The sequence below is a fragment of the Dioscorea cayenensis genome, chromosome 11 (genome assembly GCF_009730915.1).
Source record: "Dioscorea cayenensis subsp. rotundata cultivar TDr96_F1 chromosome 11, TDr96_F1_v2_PseudoChromosome.rev07_lg8_w22 25.fasta, whole genome shotgun sequence".
In the NCBI taxonomy this organism is placed as follows: domain Eukaryota; kingdom Viridiplantae; phylum Streptophyta; class Magnoliopsida; order Dioscoreales; family Dioscoreaceae; genus Dioscorea; species Dioscorea cayenensis.
Genome location: NC_052481.1, coordinates 3,849,813 through 3,871,632, shown reverse-complemented (window position 1 = coordinate 3,871,632; position 21,820 = coordinate 3,849,813). Strand labels below are relative to the sequence as shown.

Genomic DNA, 21,820 nt, shown 5'->3' with positions numbered 1-21,820 from the left:
TTTTTTTTATTCAACGGAGTTGACACATAAAAATTTGCCTCGCTATCACCTATCAGTCTTTATAGAGCTCCTAGTAACTCTTTGCTCAAGTGTGTCAATAATCAAAAGAATTTTTTAATAAAAATATCTAAATTGGTTTTTGTAATTTAGAGACTTTTTATATTATTTTTTTAGTTTAAAGATTTTTTTTTCCTTTTGAAAAATGCGACAAGCACCAGAACCCAGGGGCGTGCACGTGTGAGGAGCAAGACTCAACGTCGACCCATGTGTTCTCACCTTACGTAAGACATGAGGTTCGATCTCGGGTCCTCCCCGAAATGAACGGCCTACGCAAGAGACCCGATACCAATTGACCCAAACGCCGTTGGTTAGTTTAAAAATCATAACAAATTTGAAATTATTATTTTTTAATCATTATTTTTTATATTTTTCACCCCTAGGAAAAAATAATTTCCATGTCATGCAAAGAAAACCCCAAACATGGTTTGCACAATGAGTAGATGAGGCTATGAATGGTATCCACTCAACAAAACAAAATCCATTTTTTTAGTACTATCAAACACTAAAACCACTGCTTTGCCTCAAGAAGAATAAGAAGAAGAAGGAGAAGAAGGAGAAGAGTGAGAGAGCATAGCAATGGCTTTGAAACTCTGGGCTTCTTCAGCTGCCAATGTGCTCAAAATCTCTTGCAATGGAGCTAGAGCTCCTACCTTCTTCAGATGCTTCTCTTCTGGTAATCCATGAACTTCCTCCCATCATTTTACTGCATTGCATTCATTAAACTTGCACTTGTTGGTTTTGTTCTTGTAAAGCTGTTTTTTTTTTTTCTTGTTTCTTATCAGTTTTGGATGGCCTGAAGTATAGCCCTTCTCATGAATGGGTGAAGCATGAGGGCTCTGTGGCTACTGTTGGCATCACTGACCACGCCCAGGTGAGCAGAATTTGAATCCAAGTTGTCCATTTGATGGTGATTTTTTTAAGACATTATTGTGCAGGGTCATTTGGGAGATGTGGTGTTTGTTGATCTGCCTGAATCTGGGAGTAAAGTGACCAAAGGTGGTAGCTTTGGAGCAGTGGAGAGTGTTAAAGCAACAAGTGATGTTAATTCTCCAATTTCTGGTGAAATTATTGAAGTTAATACCAAGCTTTCAGAAGCTCCAATCCTGGTAATTCAACCTATCTATTTGTTTCTTCTCTTTTATTTCCATGCTGGAATAGAGTAAGTTCGAAAACTTTTGCTGCTTTTTGTTGTTTGTGGGAGATACATTTTGCTTGCCAGCCAATCAGTTTTTTGCAACCTTTGATTGGCATTGCAGCAATGAATTTTGCAATATAATTAGTTGGAGAATCTCTGCTGTCTTTGTTATTAATATTGCATACTTTTCACTTGTGTAGATTAACTCTGTAATTCATACGAAGATGCATATTGAAATATAATAATTCAACCTATCAGTTTTTTGTTCCCTTTGATTTGCATCACAGTAATGCATATTGGAATATAATATGTCAGAGAATTTCTGCTGTTTTTGTTGTCAATTGTATATACTTTTCACTTGTGTGCATTAACTCTAATTCATAGAAGATGCACATTGGAATAAATTAATTCAAGCGATCAGTTTGTTTGTTCCCTTTAATTTGCATTGCGGTGATGCATATTATTTAGGTGAAGTGTTTCTGCTTTTTTGTTGTTTATAGCATGTGTGTTTTGCTTGCATAGATTAACTCCAACTCTATATGAAGATGCATTTTGGAATAAAGTAATTCAACCAATTTGTTCCTTTCGATTTGTATTGCAGTAATGCATATTATTTTGACTTTTTTGTTGTTTGTAGTATATACTTGTGTAGATTAAGTCCAAGTACATATGAAGATGCATATTGGAATAAAATAATTCAATTGATTAGTTTGTTTGTTCCTTTAGATTTACATTGAAGCAATGCATATTATTTAGTTGAAGTATTTTTGCTGTTTTGTTGGTTTATAGTTTATACTTGTCACTTGTGTAGATTAACTCCAAGTCCATGAATAAAGTAATTCAACCAATCAACTTGTTTTTCCTTTGATTTGCATTTCAGCAATGTGTATTGGAACATAATAAAGCCAGAAAATTTCTGCTGTTTTTGTTGTTTACAGTATATACTTTTTGCTTGAGTAGATTAATTTCAGTCCATATGAAGATAAAAAAGTCAAATGGTCGGTTTGTTCCTTCCTTTCCATTTGCATCACAGCAATGAACACTGGAATATAATTAGTTCGAGAATTTCTACTGTTTTGTTATTAACAGTATATACTTTTTGCTCGTGTAGCTTAACTCTAGTCCATACGAAGACGGATGGATGATAAAGGTCCAGCCAAGCAATGTATCAGAATTGGATTCCTTAATGGGGTCGAAGGAGTACACCAAGTTTTGCGAAGAAGAAGACGCTCACCATTAATGAGCCAAAAAGGATTACAACATGGTTCCTGCTAACTATTGGCTTTGTTAAAATGTGGAGGTAAAACCACTTAGTTTGCAATCCCTTTTTTTAATATTGAAAAATTCAAACATAATCTTCAATCATTATGAAACTACTTTGTCATCAACTGTTTCCTTGATTATTATTTCTGCATGTTGATTCTTACCGATTTATCTTTTCGACAATGCCTCAGAAATAATGCAACACAAGTGCAAGCTATAATATTTTTTTTTTCAATTTCTCCATTGCCTAATTGAAGAATTCTAAATTCAATCACAGAAGTAATTAAAGAGAAAATATAAGTTCTTTTTAGGCGACAAGTCTTGGTACATCAAGTGCAGTAGGTATACATATGGACACAAGTCTTATGAGTTCTTCATTCAGATCTCCATAATCTAATTCTCTGACAATGCAATGCCTATCATTCTTTTAAGAAAGCTTGATGTAATTTGGAGAATCGAATTACAAATTATCGAACTCCTTTTTATCATTTTGCTTCTTGATCAGCCTTGCTTATCTGCTGTATGAATTGTTTGAAGCCAAAAACAATTCGACCTCATATCAAGTGTCAGATACCAAGAGCTTTGTAATTCTTGCCATGCAGTTATCTTTTGGCCGAGGATGAGGTAAGTACCTCACCGGGCTCTTTGGATTTAGCCGCTCCATTCTGCAATCAAACCAACAATATATAAAACTATATAGAGAATTCCAAATACAAGAGAAAAACCGATACTGATGTAGAAGAACTCACTTATAATCTAATAGAAAGTAGTGCAGGAAAACTGATATCTCGAGTTTTGCTAAGTCATTTCCCGGACATAGCCTACTTCCTCCTCCGAAGGGAAGAAAAGTTCCCACTTTAGGTGTGACTCCCTGGATCGTAGGTTATACAGTTTAAATCTCATAATATGAACATGGATTACTAAATGAAGAGAAAAAACAAGGCTCATCATCTGATACTTACATTCCATCTAGAAGGGTTGAACTCTTTAGGATCAGAATAAACTTCTTGGTCCATGTGAACATTTCTGTACCATACTTGAACTTTCCAACCCTTTGGTATGATATAATCTGCATCAATCAAATCATGCATATATATGAGCTGAGTATTCAATAGAATCAAGCATTTGCTATTAGTATATGTGGTGAGAATACTAACTATTGATCTCAACGTCTGTTGTTGCTTGCCGAAAAGCCACGAATGAGATATTAACTAGACGCAATGTTTCATCAATAACCTTCAAAAATCAAATCGAATTTAGATGTATGCATTTGTAAATTTACAAGCTCAGCATTGGTTTTAATAAAAGATGAACAAACCATGGAGAGATATTTCATTTGTCGAACATCCTTGAGTGTTAATCCTTTCTCCGTGGGAGGTTTGTTCCTTCGAATCTCCTCTTGCTCTAACTAAATAACATTAGACATGTTAGAATAGGTTCATCAGTTTTGACAGTAAAAATGCAGAAAAACAGAAATCTATATACCTTGGCTAATCGAAAACAATTACGATGTTCTTGTAGAAAAACAGTTGCCCACATCGTGATATGACCCGAAGATTCATGACCAGCATTGAGATACATGATCAAAACATCGATAATCTCCTCATCATCCAATTGCCTGCCATGTTCATCCTTGACTTCTAGCAAAGCATCCATCATGTCCTTGCTTTCTTTCGGAAGCTTGCCTCCATTCAACGACCTCCTCTCATTGAGTATCGATTGCAACACTGCAACTAGCGTCTTTCTTGCCTGCAATTCGATACAATTCTCATCATACAACGAAGAATTCAATCAAACAGTAACAAATACCTTCAGAGCTCTATGGTAAGCAAAACCCGGTAAGTTTATCGCCATAGCTCGCATTCCATAATTAAGATCAGTATATACTCTTTCCAAGGCCTCCATTATTGGATCACTCTCCGAGCTCAGGAAAATATGCATGATTATTCGAAACGTAAACCGTCTAAGCTCAGTTAGGAATTGGATTTCGCCCATCGATGACCATTTATCCAAAGTAAACACGACAGTGTCTTCGATGAACTTGAGATAAGTTGTTAGAGCTTCATGACCATTGATCGGAGTCGATGTTAAGCGTCGTAATCTCTTGTGTTCTTCATTAGTGATGCCTATGAATGATTTCTTTCCAATTAGTTCACAAGTGGCTTTTGGCCATCCAGGAATGAACTTCTCATCATCCATTAATACAATCTTGCAAACTTCTGGTGTTGTTGCCAATATTGTTGGGCTTCCAAACATGAATGCTTTGTACATTCCGGTTCGACCAAATCTACGATGAACCGTAATGAGTTTTGTCGACAAAATATACATCGTTATTTATATATTTATGCCATTGTTTTCTTGTAACATTAATCTAATTCATAATCTACGAGCTAAATACCAAAAAAAAAAAACATGAAAATTGACAATGTATTAAAATTATAGTGAATTTATAAATAACATAAATGTGTATTTCTTTAGTTCTAAGAGAAAGTAATCAACTCAAATAAAAGTACTAACATGAATGTTTAGTAAATTTTTTATTTTTTTGTACAAGATTGGATATATAAATCACAATGAGTTTATGACTAATATATAAAAAATAAAAAAACAAATAATTGAATTTGCAAACAAAATATAATAAAATTTGAAAACAAGGAATTTTTTGGATTACTGAGAAATCTAAAACCCAATAAAATAAAAAGAAAAAAGATCAATAATACATGTCTTATTATAATCATAAAATCAGTTCCTAATCCTTAAATAACATTATATTCTAAGTCCTTGAAAGACCAGAGAATCATAAACAAAGCAAAGGAACAAGCATACAAAGATAAAAAGATTACCATCATTTGATTCTTTTTCATATGATGCAACAACAAGAAAAACACTACCAATGAAAGTACAAACAATGTCTTAATATAATATGACAAAAAATAAAATAAAATAAAATAAAATAATAATAATAAATAACTCCTGAAACATAAGCAGACAAAAAACAGACAGAAACTGATGCAAACATATCCTATCCTGTTTCTGAAAATGCCAAGTTCTGCCTTCAAATCACTCAATCACTCACCACTAAAAAAAAAATCAAAATACTGTTTCAATGTCCTTCACTTCACACAAATATAACATCAAAAACCAAATATATATATATATATATATATATTCAAAAAATTAAAAAAAAAAATACCTATTAACAAAAGAGCCAATAAAAGAGTCAGGATCACTAGACTTGAATGATCGGAGAAATGTCCACATGTTACCAATAACCGGCCAACCCATGTCTCCGGGAGGCAATTTTTGCCGTATTTTTTTATCGAGCTTTTTTTCTTGCCACCACTTGTGTGCTCTTTTCATCGCTTCTTTTGCTATCATCACCGCGCCGGTAATCACCACCACGGTCATCATAACACTCCCTAAATCTATCATTTTTTTTTTTCGTACTCAAAAATCTTATACTTATAAAAATATAAATATATATATATATGTTGATAATATATATAGATATTTGGAGAGAAAAAAAAAGGAGATACAAAAAGAGAGAAAGGGAGAGTGAATGAAGAGAAATGAGGAGGAGAATATATAGAGGAGGAGAAGAAGCCGGCCATTGTTGTATATGAAGGGTTTTGGTCACAAGTTGGTTAGTCATACATGTGGTTAGAGATGTTAAACTTGCTCTTGTTGACCCTACCATCCACATAGGACATTACATCATTGGACCCCATGCATGAACTAGTTCATTTTTTTTTTCTTTGTTTCTTTTTCTTTGATTTCTTTCTAGCTATTTTCTTATTTTTTTATTTATTTATTGTTTTTTTTTTAATGCTTTGTTTTGTACTGTTATTATCTTTCCCACGTTCAATGGTTCATGCAACGTGGGGGAGGGGAGTGTGTGTTGTGCTGTTACTTTATTTATTTTTATTTTTTTATATAATTTTATAAAGAAAACTTGAATGCACTCGATCGGTAGTGTGTGTGTGTGCATATTGAGGTGTTTATTTATTTATTTATTTAATAAGAATGAGAGAAGAAATCATGTGTGTTGTGTTTTGTTGTGGTGGGATGGGTATTTTGTGGAAGTTGGGTTTGGTTGTGTTTAATGGAATTGTTTTTCTACTCATAGAAATATTCTTTAATTATGGGGAAAAAGTGGTTTGATTTTTGTGTGGAAAAACTAAAGACAAAGGATCTATTTGGTGTTGTTGGTACTTCTGATTGTTTATTTTTTATGATAATAGGGGAAGCTAGATTTGAGTTTATTTAATAGATTTGTTTTTTCAATTATAGAAAAGTTTTTTAATTATATAAAAAGAGTGTCAAGAACCGTGTTAGAACAGACCAAATATTTTGTTAGCCAGTGGGTACTCTTGACATAACTTGTTCATTTTGTAAAAAAAATGATATTATATGATTTTTAAATATTTTTTATTATACCAAATTTTAAAATAAAAAAACTAAAGAGTAACAACATATTTGGGATTGTTGGTATTTATTAGTATTTCTTAGCTTTTCATTTAATTCGAAAACAATAAATAGAAAAGCAAGCAATTTTTAGTGTTGCTTCTTATTTTGTATGAAAAATACTTTCATAAAACTTGATCTTCACAAATAAATGCATGGACCAAGTTTTCATTAATAATATATTATTTTAATTTATTTTATTATGATGTTATCTTTTTAAAAGTAAACTTTACTTTGACTTAGCAATTATATCTACCATTTAATTATATTTATTATAAAATTATATTTAATAAAAAAGGAATATTTTAGTCAAAATAAAAAAAAATAATATTTGAAAATTCAGGAAGCTCCAAATAATTATGATATTTTTCGGATAGAAGCCTCTTCAGATTTATAACCATCATTGATTATCAAATTGTGAGAAATTATTAGCAATATTTTTTATATGTTTATTTATTAAAATTTGCATGAATAATAAGTATCTTTATCAATGTGTAAAATTTTCATTTCATAATTTGGATAAATAGTGAAGGTCCTAATCAATGATTGAAAATTTCATTCTAGATGCCAATAATATGACTTATTACCTAATGCAACATGATGTTGCAACTGTACTTGAAATTAATATGAGTGGACTTCTGTCAGTGTTTAGTGATTGATTAATATTTCATTATTAATTAGTTAATAACTCCAAACAAAATTCAAATCAATATAAAATAAAACCAATAGAAAAGCACTTGCTTGGAAGATTCTCATTTAATAATTATATATGACTTTTCTTTTCAAAGGGTTGTTTGTGATTCCATCTTCTAAGAAACTTCATATCAATGAAATTCTAATTTTAAAAAAAAAATGAGGATTTAGTTTTTTTCTAAATTAAAACATAATATACATTTTGGTTATATCAAGGCCAAACAAACTTGTACTAGAGTGAATATAATAATTTTATATGTGATATCATGTATTATTTTGTTCTCACGTCTTAGTGCTAGGAATGTTTAGCTATATATTCTTATATAATTATTTTACCCTTGGACTTTTCTTGCATGCATTGCAATTATTATTATTATTATTTTTTAATTTCATGACATGAATTGTCTTGTATAAAAAGAATGAGTTTTGGTGAGATGGAAAAAAAGCATCTAAATTGATTAAAATTTTATAATTTTAGGATTTTTATAATGACCACTATTGAGTCTTTAATTCACTTCTGCCTATCAAAGTAAATGTAAATAACTTATTTTTTTCTTTTCGAAACATACAAGAGGACTTCAAATGATTTTGTTTTTTTCACATTAGAGTTAATAATTTTTTATACGGAACCACTAAACTCAATAAATAACCTGCAATAACCTGATGTCATTATTTGTCGAGAATTATCTGTAGATGAAGAGATGTCAAAAATGCTTATTACTTCCAAAACAAATCTTTTTATATCTATATATAAACACTGATTCATCAAGAATATGCAAGAAAAGTATTTCAAATTGTTGATTCATTGCCAAAGATGACTTAGAACCAATATTTTATATTATCTAATAGATCTTCATGTTCTTTTCTTGACTTGTGTACAAATGAGAATTTTACTCTATAAGAAATTTAACAAAAAAAAAACTACTAATTAAATTGGCCTTTTTCTTGGATGTACTGATTGATTGAAGAAAAACAAATTGAAAAATAAATGTATTTCTTAATACGAAGAAAAAAGTTGCTACTTTTTTTATTTACCGCAATTAAAACTTTTTAGGATGCTCATCATTTATGTGTGTATATCTATATCTATGGCGCAAGGTTTGTATAAAAACTTTTCATGTAATATATATGTGCACTAGATTATTTATTATTATTATTATTTGACAGATGTTTGGATAAATATAGTTAATTTTAAAGATTATTTTGTATTTATGATTTTTTTTTTTGTGTTAGATATAAATGCTAGGGTAATTTTTTTTAAATAAACTAGCAAAAAATAATTAAAAAAAGGAAATATGTCTCTTTTTTTATAAAAATTAGTAAACTAACATGTTTCACATAAAGCAGGTATTTAGAAATAACATGTTACCCTTAAGTATGACAAAGTTGACATTTTAAATGCTTGCTCAGTAGAAACCAAAAATAATTTATTATTATTGTTTAAAAGCCGGTTTTACTCTCCTATATTCCTATAACTTTTTACTAATATATTCTTTTAAGAAAATAATAACTTTCTTTCGGAATCTTTTCTTAGATTAATAAATCATGCCTTCACATGAAAGGCTTTAAGGTGAGATCTAATTTTTTATATTTAAATATCAAATAAGATTTGATGATGAAGTTCTCATGATATAAGTCATCATTTATTTGTTGTATTTAGATATTGCCTCATTATATATAACATCATATGCCTTTTACTTTCAAAATATATACCAACAATTTATCGAGATTTTGATGTAGATTCATATTTGATAATTATTTGTCTAAGTGGAAATAATAAATGGTAGACAACTAATGACCACTAAATTGAGTGATGAGTTTTAATTCTCAACTTTTTAATTATCTTGTGAGCAACAAATCTTAACTAGATCCAAAATATCACTTCTTCCATCAATCTTGCAAGAATAAAATCAAATCTATTTGCACTCAAATGACCAAATCACAAAATTTTGGGTCACTAAAACCTTAGCTAAGAATAGGATAAAACATACATGGTGGAAAACTATTTGAAAAATGAGAATATTTGCCTAGCTAGTAGGACTAGTAGGGAATAGGGAGTAGGATGCACAGACAAAAGCATATGATTGGATATTGGAAATGAAGAGATGAATGATGTGTGGTGTCCCTTCAAAGGGGTACCAAATGTCACATTGAGTTTCATTGGATCATTTTCTCTTGACATGGAGATTGGAGAGATTAGATTTGCATAGTATCTTGTAAATTGTCATTCCATCATGCCTTTTATGACCATGAACGAAAAAAGAGAAGGAAAAAAAAAAACTTAATTTTTAGGTAAAATTTTGAATTTTTTTTGTCCACTCGAATTGTATCTAAATGAATGATGTCTTCATTTGAAGATTAGGTTGAGAAATGTCATGATTATACTGTTGTAGTTTGACTCATGGCTATTTTGAGTGTAAAATAAAAAAAATCAAAATTGAAAATATCAAGAAACAAATATTTCTTGGTTGATCTTCTCATTAAATATTATGGTGACATATGAATTTGTCTTTTTTTTTTTTGGAAGGAGGCAAATTAAAGAATCAGATGAAGGATGTTGATGATGATCTTAAAGATATATAGTAGTCAAGGCGGCACCTCTTAATCAAGTTGTTGTACTCATCTTCTCCTTGATATTGCCTTCTTTGATGGTGAAGATCCAAATTGAGGTCCTTGTCAAAGAAGAAGAAGAGAACAAGCAGTAAAGCCAAAATTACCTCAAGGATTGTTTAATTTGAAGAGGAATCAAGAGAGTGGTCTATGACTAATGGCCATTCTGTTTATAAATTTAATTGCACTTAATTTAAGTCCCTTGCTTGGATGATGGTGACCCTTTTTATAGTTTACTAGTAAAGCTTTGCCGAGGTTTACTTTGTTCCGTTGGATGATTATCATCCAAATCTTGATCTAAAGATTCAGATCTCTTATGTTCAATTAAAAAGGTACTTTCTTGTGTAGATGATTTAGACCCATATATACATATATATGGGTCTAAATCATCTACACAGGTACACAGATTACTGTTTACTATAAATGTTTGTTTACATCCATTGGTCCAACGGCCATTATATTATTTATATAAACATTGTATAGACTATTGTACACCATTATGTAAAACTGTTCATTAAATGGATTTTAGCTAATGGATGATGATCCAATAGCTACTGTGGACATCCCTAGATTTCAAATCTAGGGACGTCCCTAAATAATGGGTCCTCATTATATATATATAAATGCATAAAAATAATTATGTGAGAATAACTATAATTTTATTATCACATATATATTGAAATATATATTCGGATCAACATGGACTGTTTATGGGTGGATGTATTGAGCAGAAATCTATTGTCTGTGGTTAGCATCGTATAGTTAGCATCAAATGTATGTACCTAACAATGCATTTTAAAAAGCAAGTAGTTGCTTCTTAAAAGAATGGGAAATGATATCAGCAATGGTAAGTCAACTAGATTTATTGTGGAGAATTTGGGAATTGGCACTTTGATTTATTGAGTGACGTTCTTGCTATGGAATTTTTTTTTTTTTGGTAGCTTTTGTTTGGATTAACATTGAAGAAAGTGAAAAAAAAAAATTCTATTATGTAAATTAGAAAGTGATGATATTTTTTCTACAAGATCAACATACATGATTCAACTGGAATAACCACCTTCATGTTGCATGCCTTGTAACAAGGTATTGTCATAATCAGATAATCTTGTCCTAATAAGATAAAAGTATTTATTTTTAGAATTTTGTAGGGATCCTTGCCAACAACTTTTTTTTTTTTTTAGTTTACAGTATCATAAGATTTTCATTGTTCAAGGAAAAATGAAAGAATTATACATGTTTGGAGGGATTGCGAGAAATTCCATGATACTTGGATCTTTTTAAATCTTTCCCATGAATATGCAAGTTAGATTTCTCTTAACTGTGGGAGTAAGAAGCAACAATTTGATATCCCATAGGGTGTGTTTTTCATGCATGCAGCTTGGTTTCTTCGGTATTGGAGAAATTGTGCTTTACATGATACTGATTTTGTTTGGCCATCTATTGACACTGAATTTATGCTTGCTCATGTTGTGGAGGCAAATGATATTCTTGGGAATTTTATTAGGAAGTTCAAGCATAAAATACTCATTTAGTGAAAACTACCAAGGGATCCCTGTGCCAAAATTAACATGGATAGTAGTATAAGAGAATATCCAAGCTTATTTGCAATTAAGACAGTATTACAAGATAGAGATGCAAAATAAATTTGTAGTTTCATCTTCAAAGTTGGTATATCTCCCATATTAGTTGTGATGCCTCATCTCTTAACAAAGGTATTTTGGAGATTAGGTGGGTTTATATAACTGTTCTACTTGATTTAAAGTTTTTTTTTTTCAAATATACCAATATTTGATAGCTTTTCTACTGAGGTTTGAATTTGGTGTCAGGGTTGAATTCTAAAATCATTGTTGAGGTAAATAGCCTGTAATTAAATCTACATATAAATTTTTGTTTTATTTTTTAAAATTATAAAATTTTCCATAACTTATGTATTTGGTTTATATAATTAATTTTCAATTACTTGTTTTTTTTCCTTATTAATTAGTTTATCTATTTACTATTTTGAAAAATAATCATATTATGTTCAATGAAAAGTGGGAGCATACAATGTTTATGTGCCAAGTTACATTAGATTGATGGAATAAAAATTTAAGAATTTTGGATTATATTTTGATATATTATGTATAAATAATTTCTGCAACTTTTGAAGTGTCCAATTTCTGAATTTAGTGGTTTTTGAGCTTCAAAGCTTTTTTTTTTTAAGATCACTTTTAGTCTCCAAATAAACTATGTCAAACATTGACCATGTTGACATAAATTTTTGAAAATGAGACTGCAGTTTTGCATCGGTCTGTTGGCAAAATAATAATAGCCTCTGATATTCTACCTCGAGTTACCGAAGATAAATAAATGATTTATAATATTTAGTCTCAAGTCACCGAGGATAAATAAATGATCTATGATATTTTGGCTATGGTATGTGAGGAAAAATAAATAATCTCTAATATCCATACTAAATTTGGGAGATATATACCTTTATTTTAGGAATCTGATATATTTTGAATTGTAATTTGAAAATTTTTATATATATATATATATATATATATATATATATATATATATATATACTACTATGGTAATTTAAAAACAGTTATGCTTTTGAACTATATTTATGATGGATTACTCTAATTATGATGTATGTAATTTGATATTATTTTACTCTAATATATTTTATGAGTTTTTTTATGCACTCATGTATGAGTTTTTTTTATTATTCTTGATAGTTGAAATTAAGTTTCGAAATCCTGTATGATCCCAAATATATTTAGTGGATTACGTTTAGGGCTACGAAACTTATAAACTTTTTTTTTTACCCATTGCAAATCAAACCGGATGATAATTAACATTAATTATCGAGCAATAGGAGTTCTCTTAGTATAGATGAAGATATTATTTTCTGTCCTTTCTCAAATATCTTGAAATTATTTAGAAACCTTATGTTTTCCAGACACTATTACACTCTTTTATTTTTGGAATTTATGGTTTTATTAGTTTATATAATTTGCTCTGAGATACGTTCTGAGGCCTTGCACGCCTACTGGGTCCATGCCTTAAGGATATGTACATGTTTGTCCATGCTCCGGGTCTGATTGGACTATGTTCGGGGGCATAAGTTTAGTGGCAGAACTTTGAGGTGTTTATCATAGTCTATTTCTTTATTACAACAAGGGATTTAGAAAGATGAAACTTAAAATTGACTCTCTAGTTGTAATTATGAAAATGAGAAAATCCTATTTTGAATAGTGTACCACACCACAATTTGCTTGCTGCAAAGACATGTTGAATTAAGAATCGAAGCTCTTCAATCGCACATGTGCATATAAAGACTAACAATAGTGCTCACTCGATGATGACTCACTTTGATGACTGATAAGTATAGAAATTGCATGAAATCCTAATATTAATTTGATCTTATTTGTTGTTCAATCACGAAATTTTACATGATTTTTGTATAGATTTCATTCGCCTTGTTTGGAGTACTTATTTTGATTATTTTTCATGCAAATAAGTGGAAATCGACCTCCAATATATATGTGTTTGATGTGTTCTAGAAGACCAAATAAGAAGCAAGTTATGGCGGATTATAAAGTAAGAAGGGAATGTAAAGCAAAGAAACAGAAAGAAACACGACTAGCCTGTGTTAATTAGCATGGATGTGTTTGGTGTTGATCTAGAAATTTAGAGATCAAAATAAAAAGAAACACAAGCAGCCCATGTTACCCAACACCACCTGTGTTTTGCGATAGGAAAAGAAATCCTAGCGTATCAAAAGGGAAGGAGGAGAAAAAAAGAAGAAAGAAGGATGGGTAGGGTTAAAGGAGAAGCGATCTCCAAAAGGCAAGGAAAGCAATCAAAGAGGAACTAAGAGTAAGAAAAGCGAACATCAAGCTTGGATCCACATCGATTTGTCGATTGGCAAGTAGGGATAAGAAGTTTCTTTTCTTTTAAAACTTTTTATTTTCTTGTCAGATGTTTAGATCAGTGTTCATGGGTTGTATTTTGAACATGGAGGAGTAGAACCTTTCTTTCTACGATTGGGATTAGCCAAAGGAATGTAAAAGATGTTATGTTCTGAATTTCTCTTCTTAGATATTGGTCGATTGATTTTAATTTGGTTTGCACTTAATGCTTGTGATTTTGAACTTAACATAGGTGCATGTTACCATAAACATTTTAAATGGACCCTAGGTGGTAGGAGGCAATTTTTTCATTCCTTTTGATGTAGTTGTTGTCTTATGTCAATTCTTTGTCTTACTCCTGTGTTAGTATGTCCCTCATGACTTACCTGGCCAGCTAATGCATTGTTAGTGGTGGTCTCAGTGTTTACCTACCAAGATGTCGGTATTACTAGGTTCTGCAAAGTTAACATGTGCTTCAATGTAAAGAAAAACAATATAAAGTGATAGATCTTACAATAGCTTTTCTTTTTTTTGGGCATGTTAGTTTGTTATGCCCTTCAGCTTGACACATATCACATTTAAATATCCTGCCTCTCCTTGTCAACTTTGTTCTACTCTTGTTTTTACTTTCCAAGGGCTTTTCCTCCTTTTTTTTACTGGCCTACCTAGCATCCTCTTGACTATTAGAGGGAGTAGTGGTCCCTCTTTACTTGATGGCCAGAATTCCCTGCCTTTGACTGGATTTACAAAAGACTGGTAGGCTTTCAAATAAACATCTTTTGTGAACCACTTAGAGACATAATCAAGGGGGTCTGCTCCATTGTAAGCAATGGAAGCCATTACATGCTGGCAGGGGATCCCATGCTTGTCCCATTTTCCACATGAACACACATGTATTGCTAACATAACTACATAAGCTTCCCTCACATGCAACACTAAGTTGCCCCAATACACTTCATGCCTTAGCCCCCCATTCCATACAACATGCCATTTAGCACTTTTTTTCCTTTTTTTTCTTTATCTTAACAATTATGTTTGGTCCACAAACACACCTCCACTTCCACATATAATCCTTTTTCACAGCAATCATTGTCATAACATACGGCCTAATATTCTCTAACATGCTTATAATCGGCTTACTTCTAGCATCTAACACTAACCCATAAAATGTCTCACACATATTGTTGTCTATAAGATCACACTTCACTACATCATAAAGAAGGCAACATGGAAACCTGTGATTGGCTAGTGCTCCAGTAAGTCCTTCACAGTTGCCTACCCTCCATGAAAATTATACATCTGATCTAGGTATTTTTGCATCTGTGGTTGACTGGTAGATCTGGCAACATTCCATAATGCAATCTACAACCCCTTCCCCTGGTGTTTTTTTCCCCTACCTAGCATAGATGTGTCTTGCACACATCTTATGCTCAATGTGAGGGAAAAGTTCATTGGTTGCATATATTATACCCTGCAAAGACAACAACACATTTACTGAAATGTAGACCTAGTATGTTTACAAACAAGGAAAAAAAACATGCCATTGTTTCAGTATTTTACCTTCTTCATGTCACTGATTAAGGACCACCCAAGCCCATCTCCAATGCCAAGATCTGCTTGCAATTGTTCAAAAAACCATGTCCATGATTCAATTGTCTCCTTCTGTACTATTGCCCAAGCAATTGGGAATATTTGATTGTTCCTATCTCTTCCAACAACTACAAGCAATTGACCTTTCAGAAAATACCCATCTACTCCTATAATCCTCTTGCAACCACCAAGAAACCCCTCTCTTGCTGCTGTAAGGCATATATACATCTTCTGAAATGTTGGAATATCACCAGGGTTGGCCTTTTCTGATAAGATAATCGCATTACTCCTTGGATTGGTAGCTTTTAATTCAAGTGCATAGTTGGTTAGAACTTTGAAATCCTCTCAGAATTGTTCCTCAATCTTCTTAATGATCAAACCCTTGGCATTTCTACAAACTTTTTGTGTGATGAAGACCCCCATTTCCCTTCTGACCATTGATCTCAAATGCCTTGGTGTGATGAAAAGCTTTACAAAGATCATCTCACCAAATCTCTTTTCAATTACTAGTGGTGTTACCTTTCTATTCTTTGTAGTTCCAAGTAGGCAAGAGTGTTGAGGAACATAGTGCTTGACTATGATTAAGGCCTTTTTCCCACAACACCATGAACAAAGTATCAACCATGTGTAATTTTTCCCTGAGTAGATAGCCCTAACTCTGACTGCATCGTTCTTGACATACTTGAATTCAAATCCCTTCCTGGTTGAGTAATCCACTAGTTCCTTCTTAAATAGCTTCAAGTCTTTAAACTTTAGATCAAGGGAAAAATCCTCCAATGGCTTAGATGGATCAAAAATCTGCATGGTAGACCTGTGCCTCCTAGCTTCTTCTATCTCTGAGCCTGCATTGGTGTCCTCATAGCTTCTTGGATCTGAGGATAGAATATAATCACTTTCATATCCTCTCACCTTCCCAGATTTAGAATTATGCCTCACATTAGACTCCTCATGGACATCATCGCCCATCTAGTCACCTGATCCTTCTTCTGCCTCTTTTTAATCACCCTACTTGAGCTCCACTTAATTTCTCACTTTCTCCCTGGCTTCATCTCTTTCAGCATCTTCATCTAAGTTGCAATCTATGATAGGCAGTTCAACCAGTCTCTCTTCATCATCAGCCTCAGCCTGCTCATTTTCAGCATCTTCAAACTCAAATGCCTCTATAGTACCAAACCTTAATTCCAAGGAAAACCTCTCCTGAAAACCAAATTGTAAAATTTCTAGCAAAGGTCTTCCATGGTTAATACCTATTGCCTCCACATAGACATCCACATCAAAGTGTCTCTGTAGCAGTTCAGTTAGTCCTACAATTCCAGCGTCATCAGCTATTTGTTGCAATGTCCCCTATCCCTTTACAGAAATAAGTCCATATTTTTGTTGACATCATAACCTAACACCTAAATATCTCCAAGCATCTCCTAATAGCAAAGGTTGTCATGGCCCACACCAAAGGCTACCACCTTGCCATCCTTATACTTTGGTTGAGTTTCTCTTATGAGTGTACCTCCATGGTGGTAACTAACAACATATTCATCAGTGAACGGCATGGTTTGACACCTGTAGGGAAATGGGTAAGTGATGTCAGTAATTGTATTCATTTCGCATACCTGAATAAAAAATGGGCAGCAATATTATATGAAATCTATCATCAAACAAAAAAATGAACCTATCATCAAACACATGTGAGACACCAGGTCATATATTCAACTATAAACAAAGCATCTATCATCAATCAAATACATATAAACTCAAATTGTGCTAGCATATATTCAAGAAAAATAGAATCTCTCATCAAACACATACAAGGCATCAAAATAGAAAAATAAAGGTACACCAAAATAAGCAAAGAATACTCAACTAATACAAGCATACCTAAAGTATTTAAGCTTTAGTTGACCAATTTATTTATTATTGCCACCATGTGAGTCACACCAAAGGCACAACCTTTCAAAGCTTTATTAGAGGGACACAAACAAAGGGGACCATTTGAACTAAAAAAAGAGAATAGTGGTAATAATCTATACACAAAACAACTACAACCTAGGCAGATTAACTTCATCCTTGTTATAACATATAAATGGTAAGCAATCTAAGCGATCTAAACACAAAACAATGCTAGAACTCATTTTGTACAACTAAAAACCATACAACTCATCCACGCACTTTTTACGCTAACCCTAATGTGAAAATCAACCATGCTTACCTAGTCCTTACCCTTCACTAAGTTCACTGACCGTCGTGTTATGTTAGAAGTTTTGTCGGTATAAGATGCCCTAGAAATTAAGCTTCTTGATACTAGCGGTGAATTCCTTCACGACAACCCTAGAAAGCATGATCCTTGGCACCGATGATGAACTCCTTCATGACAACCCTAGAAAAGGTGGAAGATATTTGAAGGCAACAAGATCCGAGATCAAGGTGGAAGACGACCTCTTTTCCATTAGCCTATTGGATCCGATTAGTTTGGATCCACCATCCTGATCCGATAGGCTAATTACCCTATTAATCAACCTTTTGAATATTTTACTAATATTTTAAACATATTCCAGGCCACGTCAGCAGAGAAGATGACAAAATCTACGTCCATTAAGAGGAGAGACTCATTTGACGCAAAATGAAAAATACCGGGACCCTATGCAGGCAAAAAATATTAGAGGGGCTAAATGGGCACTTTGGATATAATACAGAGACAATCCATGGTATTATACCCAATTATTCGATAATTGACAATTTAGTCACTATGAGAATGATAACTTTATTACTGTTTGACAACTATGCACTTGCGGAACATATCAATAACCTTAATTTAGGCCTCCACATCTTTAATGTGCTCTCGAGACATTTTTTTCACCATTCCTAGCTAACGCCATTAGAATAGCTTGTCCTAGAACTATGTAATCTTTTAGCTTTGTTTTTCTTTCTTCTGGATACATACAAATATATATATATATATATAAGAAAATGTAGACTGGGGACATTCTATAATGTCCCCAATTTTGAAAAGGAAGTGAGAGAAATAAGATGAGAGAGATAGGAAGAAGTGGGTGTGTAACAGTAACACATACATTGTACTGCCAAAGAATGGGTGGGTATGGTGTTCTAGTTGGTTTATATATGTTAAACTGTAGGTATAATAATATTGTCCATATTTGATTGAACAATTTATATCAAAATATTGTACATATATATATATATATATATATCACTTTTCATTGTGCTACAGTTCATAAGTATAGTAACACAAATGAAACACATGATGAAGATGAGAACAAAGGTATGTAGATTTTGAATCTACGCTCGTCAATAGATGACACACCCTGTCTATATATATATATAACTATGAAGTAAAAATCATATGAACAAATCCCAACCATAACATAATTTTTGATAAAATATAAAATTCTTCTTTTCTTGCACAAACTATTTTATTAAATAAATATAACAAAAATTAAAATATGGAATTTTTTTTAAAAAAAAATCTCAGAAAGTGGAGCGTTATATATATATATATATAGATGAGTACTTGTATGTGGTCCTCGGTCCTCCCTGCACGGTGTTTAAGAATTCAAAGGGGTCATCATCAAACTGAAAAAAGATAAAAATAAATAATAATAATAATAATAATAATAATAATAATAATAATAATAATAAAATAGAGGGGTTCATTTACAATATTAGAAAAAACCCTTCCGAGGACTTGAAAGGGAAATAACATGAATTCAAGGGGCTGGTTTGCGAACTCTCTAATTCTCGAACATCCCCAACTTGGATCAGAAACCCTAGAAAAAATTAGCAGACGATTGGAAGTTTCAAGCCAGGTTTAGCTGAGTTCATTGTTGTTTGTCAATTTTTTCCGTATTAATTCAGTTATTTGATTGATTTAGAACTTAGTTTGGTGTTTTTTTTTTTTTAATGAAATGCATTGTTTTAACAAGATGATTTTTGAACAATTAATTCTCGTTGTTAATTTATTTCAGGGTTTTGGAGATCTTCAAGTTTCACATGAGCATGGATTCTCTTCAAGTTGATAGCTTTCCTGTTGCTCATAAGAATTTTTCAGTAAATATTAAGGTTTCTTTGAAAGAACTCTGTTAAAATGTTTTCATTTTAATGCTGAATTTACTGCTTTATATCGCAGTGTTCTTTTAAATGTATTCTTATCTGTAACTTTTTATTATAATTATTTGGTGGCATTGAAAGTGAATTTATGGTCTACATTGCTTAGTTTCATGTATTTTTAGCTGGATTTTTTGTTTTTGTGGCATTGTAGGGGAACAAAACAAACATAGTGATCTGCAAGTATGATGATAATTTTCTGGTTTGTTACTTGACCTTAATATAATCAAATTTCAGTAATTTAGCAACTACTTGCTTGAATGATGCTCACTGTGAAAAAATAATTTAGGTATTGGTAACGCAGATAGGATCGATGGGAACTATACTTCATGCTAAGTAAGTATCTTTATTCGGTGATTTTTCTTTTATCGGGATTTAATGTAGAACACTTGTATGAGCTTTTTCTTTGATCAAGCTAATAAAAAGGTGGTTTGTTTGGTGCTTTCTCTTGAGCAAGTGGACATTCAGTAATTCAGAAAAGTTTTCGTTGTTTTTTGCATCCAATTTTTTGGAATTATTACTCTTCAATCTTACCTAATATTGAATAATTGAGAGTTAGAACTGTATCTTGTTAGTTGGAGGTCTGAAGTATTTGATTTAGATCTAATCGATAATCATCACTATCTTCTTGTTGTAAAAGTAGCCAAAGGTGAATTCTGGTTTCTGCCTTTTGGATTGTGCGTGCTGGTTCAGCAAGCAATTATATAACTTTATAGCACATCGATGATAATCAGTGCACAATTTGATGTTTGTTTTTAACAGAGTAAATGTTCCACAATTGTTTATTGTAAAGAAAAAACATCATCTTGTTTGTTAGGAAAGAGGAGGGGATGTCTGTTGAGCCAAATTTCAATATTTCAGTAATATTCGGCAAGCGAGATGAGGTAAGATTATTATATTTCTCTGAATATGATGAATGGAATGAGGAGTCTTCAGAAACTAGAAAATTTGAGATTTCTGAAATTTTTATTCGCAGCCATTACTTGTTGCATGTGCCCGCCAACTGATCGAGCATATCAGGTGCATTTTCTTGTTAATTTTGATACCCAGTTTTGTAAAAGCTTGATAGAAATAATAACTCTAACCAATCAACCATTGTTGGTTGAATCTTAAATTTTTATGTTGTGCTTGATGTTCATGTAGTTTTTTTTTTTCAGTAACTCTGGCTCAGCGAAGCCCTTGGTGTTATCGCTTGGTCTGAAAGACCATTCTCCGGTAACTTATCAAAATACATTATATATAAATATCACAATTTCATCGACAGCATGAACTGTGAGAATTGTTTGTGTTCATTATTATTATTATTGCAGGGGACTTTAAAAGATATCATTTCAGTTGTTACGGAGAATTTCATTTATTGAAAACAAAAGCGATGAACCTCGACTTCTTTTAGCTCATTGAAGACTATTACTGTATGAGAAATGTAGTAAATCAAAGAAATTATGTTGGATTTGTAGATGGTGATTGATTGTATGAGAACATAATAGGTTGTGCTTTTTCTGTTAGTGAAAATTTAAAACCTGAAGGTTTACTATTATATATATATATTGACTTTTTATTTTTAATACATTTTATGACTTTTAATTATTTTATGGGCCCAATATAAGTTTGGTATAATAGTAAACATAGTCCCACATCGGCTGTTTACATGATTTACATCTTCTTTATAACGATCCAGCCACAATTGAATAGCGTGTTCGTTGAAAGGAGAGACGGTTGGCATCTCCCCTGACAGGGACGGGAACAGCCTTCGGGCTTTTCTCTTTACCACACATGGTTAAGGCTACCCCACCACTCCCATCATGGTTGTGGAGGATCTTATCCAAATTTTTTTATTATTTTTTTTTTTATAAAGATAAAATAAATTAGATTTGATACATTTATATTTTTTTAAAACTAAATAAATAAATAAATAATTAAGCAAGAATATCTAGCAAATGATTTTTGAGTTCCTCCAATCGGAAGTAGAAAATAATAAGAGTGGGCCATG

The 21,820-nt window shown here is 31.9% G+C and overlaps 4 protein-coding genes and 1 non-coding gene across 5 annotated transcripts; 3 read left to right on the top strand and 2 right to left on the bottom strand.

The window, feature by feature from the left end:
* Window positions 1-537: 537 nt before the first annotated feature.
* LOC120272501 (glycine cleavage system H protein, mitochondrial-like) lies at window positions 538-2,583 on the top strand. The gene is made up of 4 exons (XM_039279336.1): window positions 538-733; window positions 843-931; window positions 996-1,166; window positions 2,307-2,583. The coding sequence occupies exons 1-4, from the start codon at window positions 637-639 to the stop codon at window positions 2,433-2,435; spliced, it is 486 nt and encodes a 161-aa protein (XP_039135270.1). The 5' UTR covers window positions 538-636; the 3' UTR covers window positions 2,436-2,583.
* Window positions 2,584-2,741: 158 nt separating this feature from the next.
* LOC120272500 (ent-kaurenoic acid oxidase-like) lies at window positions 2,742-5,949 on the bottom strand. Its single transcript, XM_039279335.1, has 8 exons — window positions 5,652-5,949; window positions 4,268-4,745; window positions 3,944-4,207; window positions 3,777-3,866; window positions 3,616-3,694; window positions 3,421-3,527; window positions 3,208-3,329; window positions 2,742-3,123 (listed from the first exon to the last, which is right to left on the bottom strand). Exons 1-8 carry the CDS (start codon window positions 5,888-5,890, stop codon window positions 3,018-3,020), a joined length of 1,485 nt encoding a protein of 494 aa, XP_039135269.1. The 5' UTR covers window positions 5,891-5,949; the 3' UTR covers window positions 2,742-3,017.
* A 9,568-nt stretch (window positions 5,950-15,517) lies between these two features.
* LOC120271525 lies at window positions 15,518-16,680 on the bottom strand. The gene is made up of 3 exons (XM_039278214.1): window positions 16,095-16,680; window positions 15,685-15,980; window positions 15,518-15,595 (listed from the first exon to the last, which is right to left on the bottom strand). Exons 1-3 carry the CDS (start codon window positions 16,678-16,680, stop codon window positions 15,518-15,520), a joined length of 960 nt encoding a protein of 319 aa, XP_039134148.1.
* Window positions 16,681-19,414: 2,734 nt separating this feature from the next.
* Window positions 19,415-21,367, top strand: LOC120272330. Its single transcript, XM_039279144.1, has 8 exons — window positions 19,415-19,532; window positions 19,692-19,785; window positions 19,985-20,032; window positions 20,120-20,166; window positions 20,648-20,714; window positions 20,807-20,850; window positions 20,988-21,045; window positions 21,141-21,367. The coding sequence occupies exons 2-8, from the start codon at window positions 19,717-19,719 to the stop codon at window positions 21,189-21,191; spliced, it is 384 nt and encodes a 127-aa protein (XP_039135078.1). The 5' UTR covers window positions 19,415-19,532; window positions 19,692-19,716; the 3' UTR covers window positions 21,192-21,367.
* A 156-nt stretch (window positions 21,368-21,523) lies between these two features.
* Window positions 21,524-21,664, top strand: LOC120272913. Its single transcript, XR_005540446.1, has one exon. It is a non-coding gene; the product is annotated as a U6atac minor spliceosomal RNA (small nuclear RNA).
* Window positions 21,665-21,820: the final 156 nt, after the last annotated feature.

Excerpts from the sequence above, each read along its gene's own strand:
- LOC120272500 (XM_039279335.1), bottom strand. The coding sequence starts at position 5,890 with ATGATAGATTTAGGGAGTGTTATGATGACCGTGGTGGTGATTACCGGC. Across the intron at positions 3,528-3,615 it reads AACAGACGTTGAGATCAATA|ATTATATCATACCAAAGGGT; the intron begins GTTAGTATTCTC and ends TGATTGATGCAG. Across the intron at positions 3,124-3,207 it reads TACTTTCTATTAGATTATAA|AATGGAGCGGCTAAATCCAA; the intron begins GTGAGTTCTTCT and ends GTTTGATTGCAG.
- LOC120272501 (XM_039279336.1), top strand. The coding sequence starts at position 637 with ATGGCTTTGAAACTCTGGGCTTCTTCAGCTGCCAATGTGCTCAAAATC. Across the intron at positions 932-995 it reads GCATCACTGACCACGCCCAG|GGTCATTTGGGAGATGTGGT; the intron begins GTGAGCAGAATT and ends ATTATTGTGCAG. Across the intron at positions 1,167-2,306 it reads TTTCAGAAGCTCCAATCCTG|CTTAACTCTAGTCCATACGA; the intron begins GTAATTCAACCT and ends TTGCTCGTGTAG.
- LOC120271525 (XM_039278214.1), bottom strand. The coding sequence starts at position 16,680 with ATGGGCGATGATGTCCATGAGGAGTCTAATGTGAGGCATAATTCTAAA. Across the intron at positions 15,981-16,094 it reads AGTTTGTAGAAATGCCAAGG|AAAAGGCCAACCCTGGTGAT; the intron begins GTTTGATCATTA and ends TTATCTTATCAG. Across the intron at positions 15,596-15,684 it reads TAATCAGTGACATGAAGAAG|GGTATAATATATGCAACCAA; the intron begins GTAAAATACTGA and ends TTGTCTTTGCAG.
- LOC120272330 (XM_039279144.1), top strand. The coding sequence starts at position 19,717 with ATGAGCATGGATTCTCTTCAAGTTGATAGCTTTCCTGTTGCTCATAAG. Across the intron at positions 20,033-20,119 it reads AGTATGATGATAATTTTCTG|GTATTGGTAACGCAGATAGG; the intron begins GTTTGTTACTTG and ends AAAATAATTTAG. Across the intron at positions 20,851-20,987 it reads CAACTGATCGAGCATATCAG|TAACTCTGGCTCAGCGAAGC; the intron begins GTGCATTTTCTT and ends TTTTTTTTTCAG.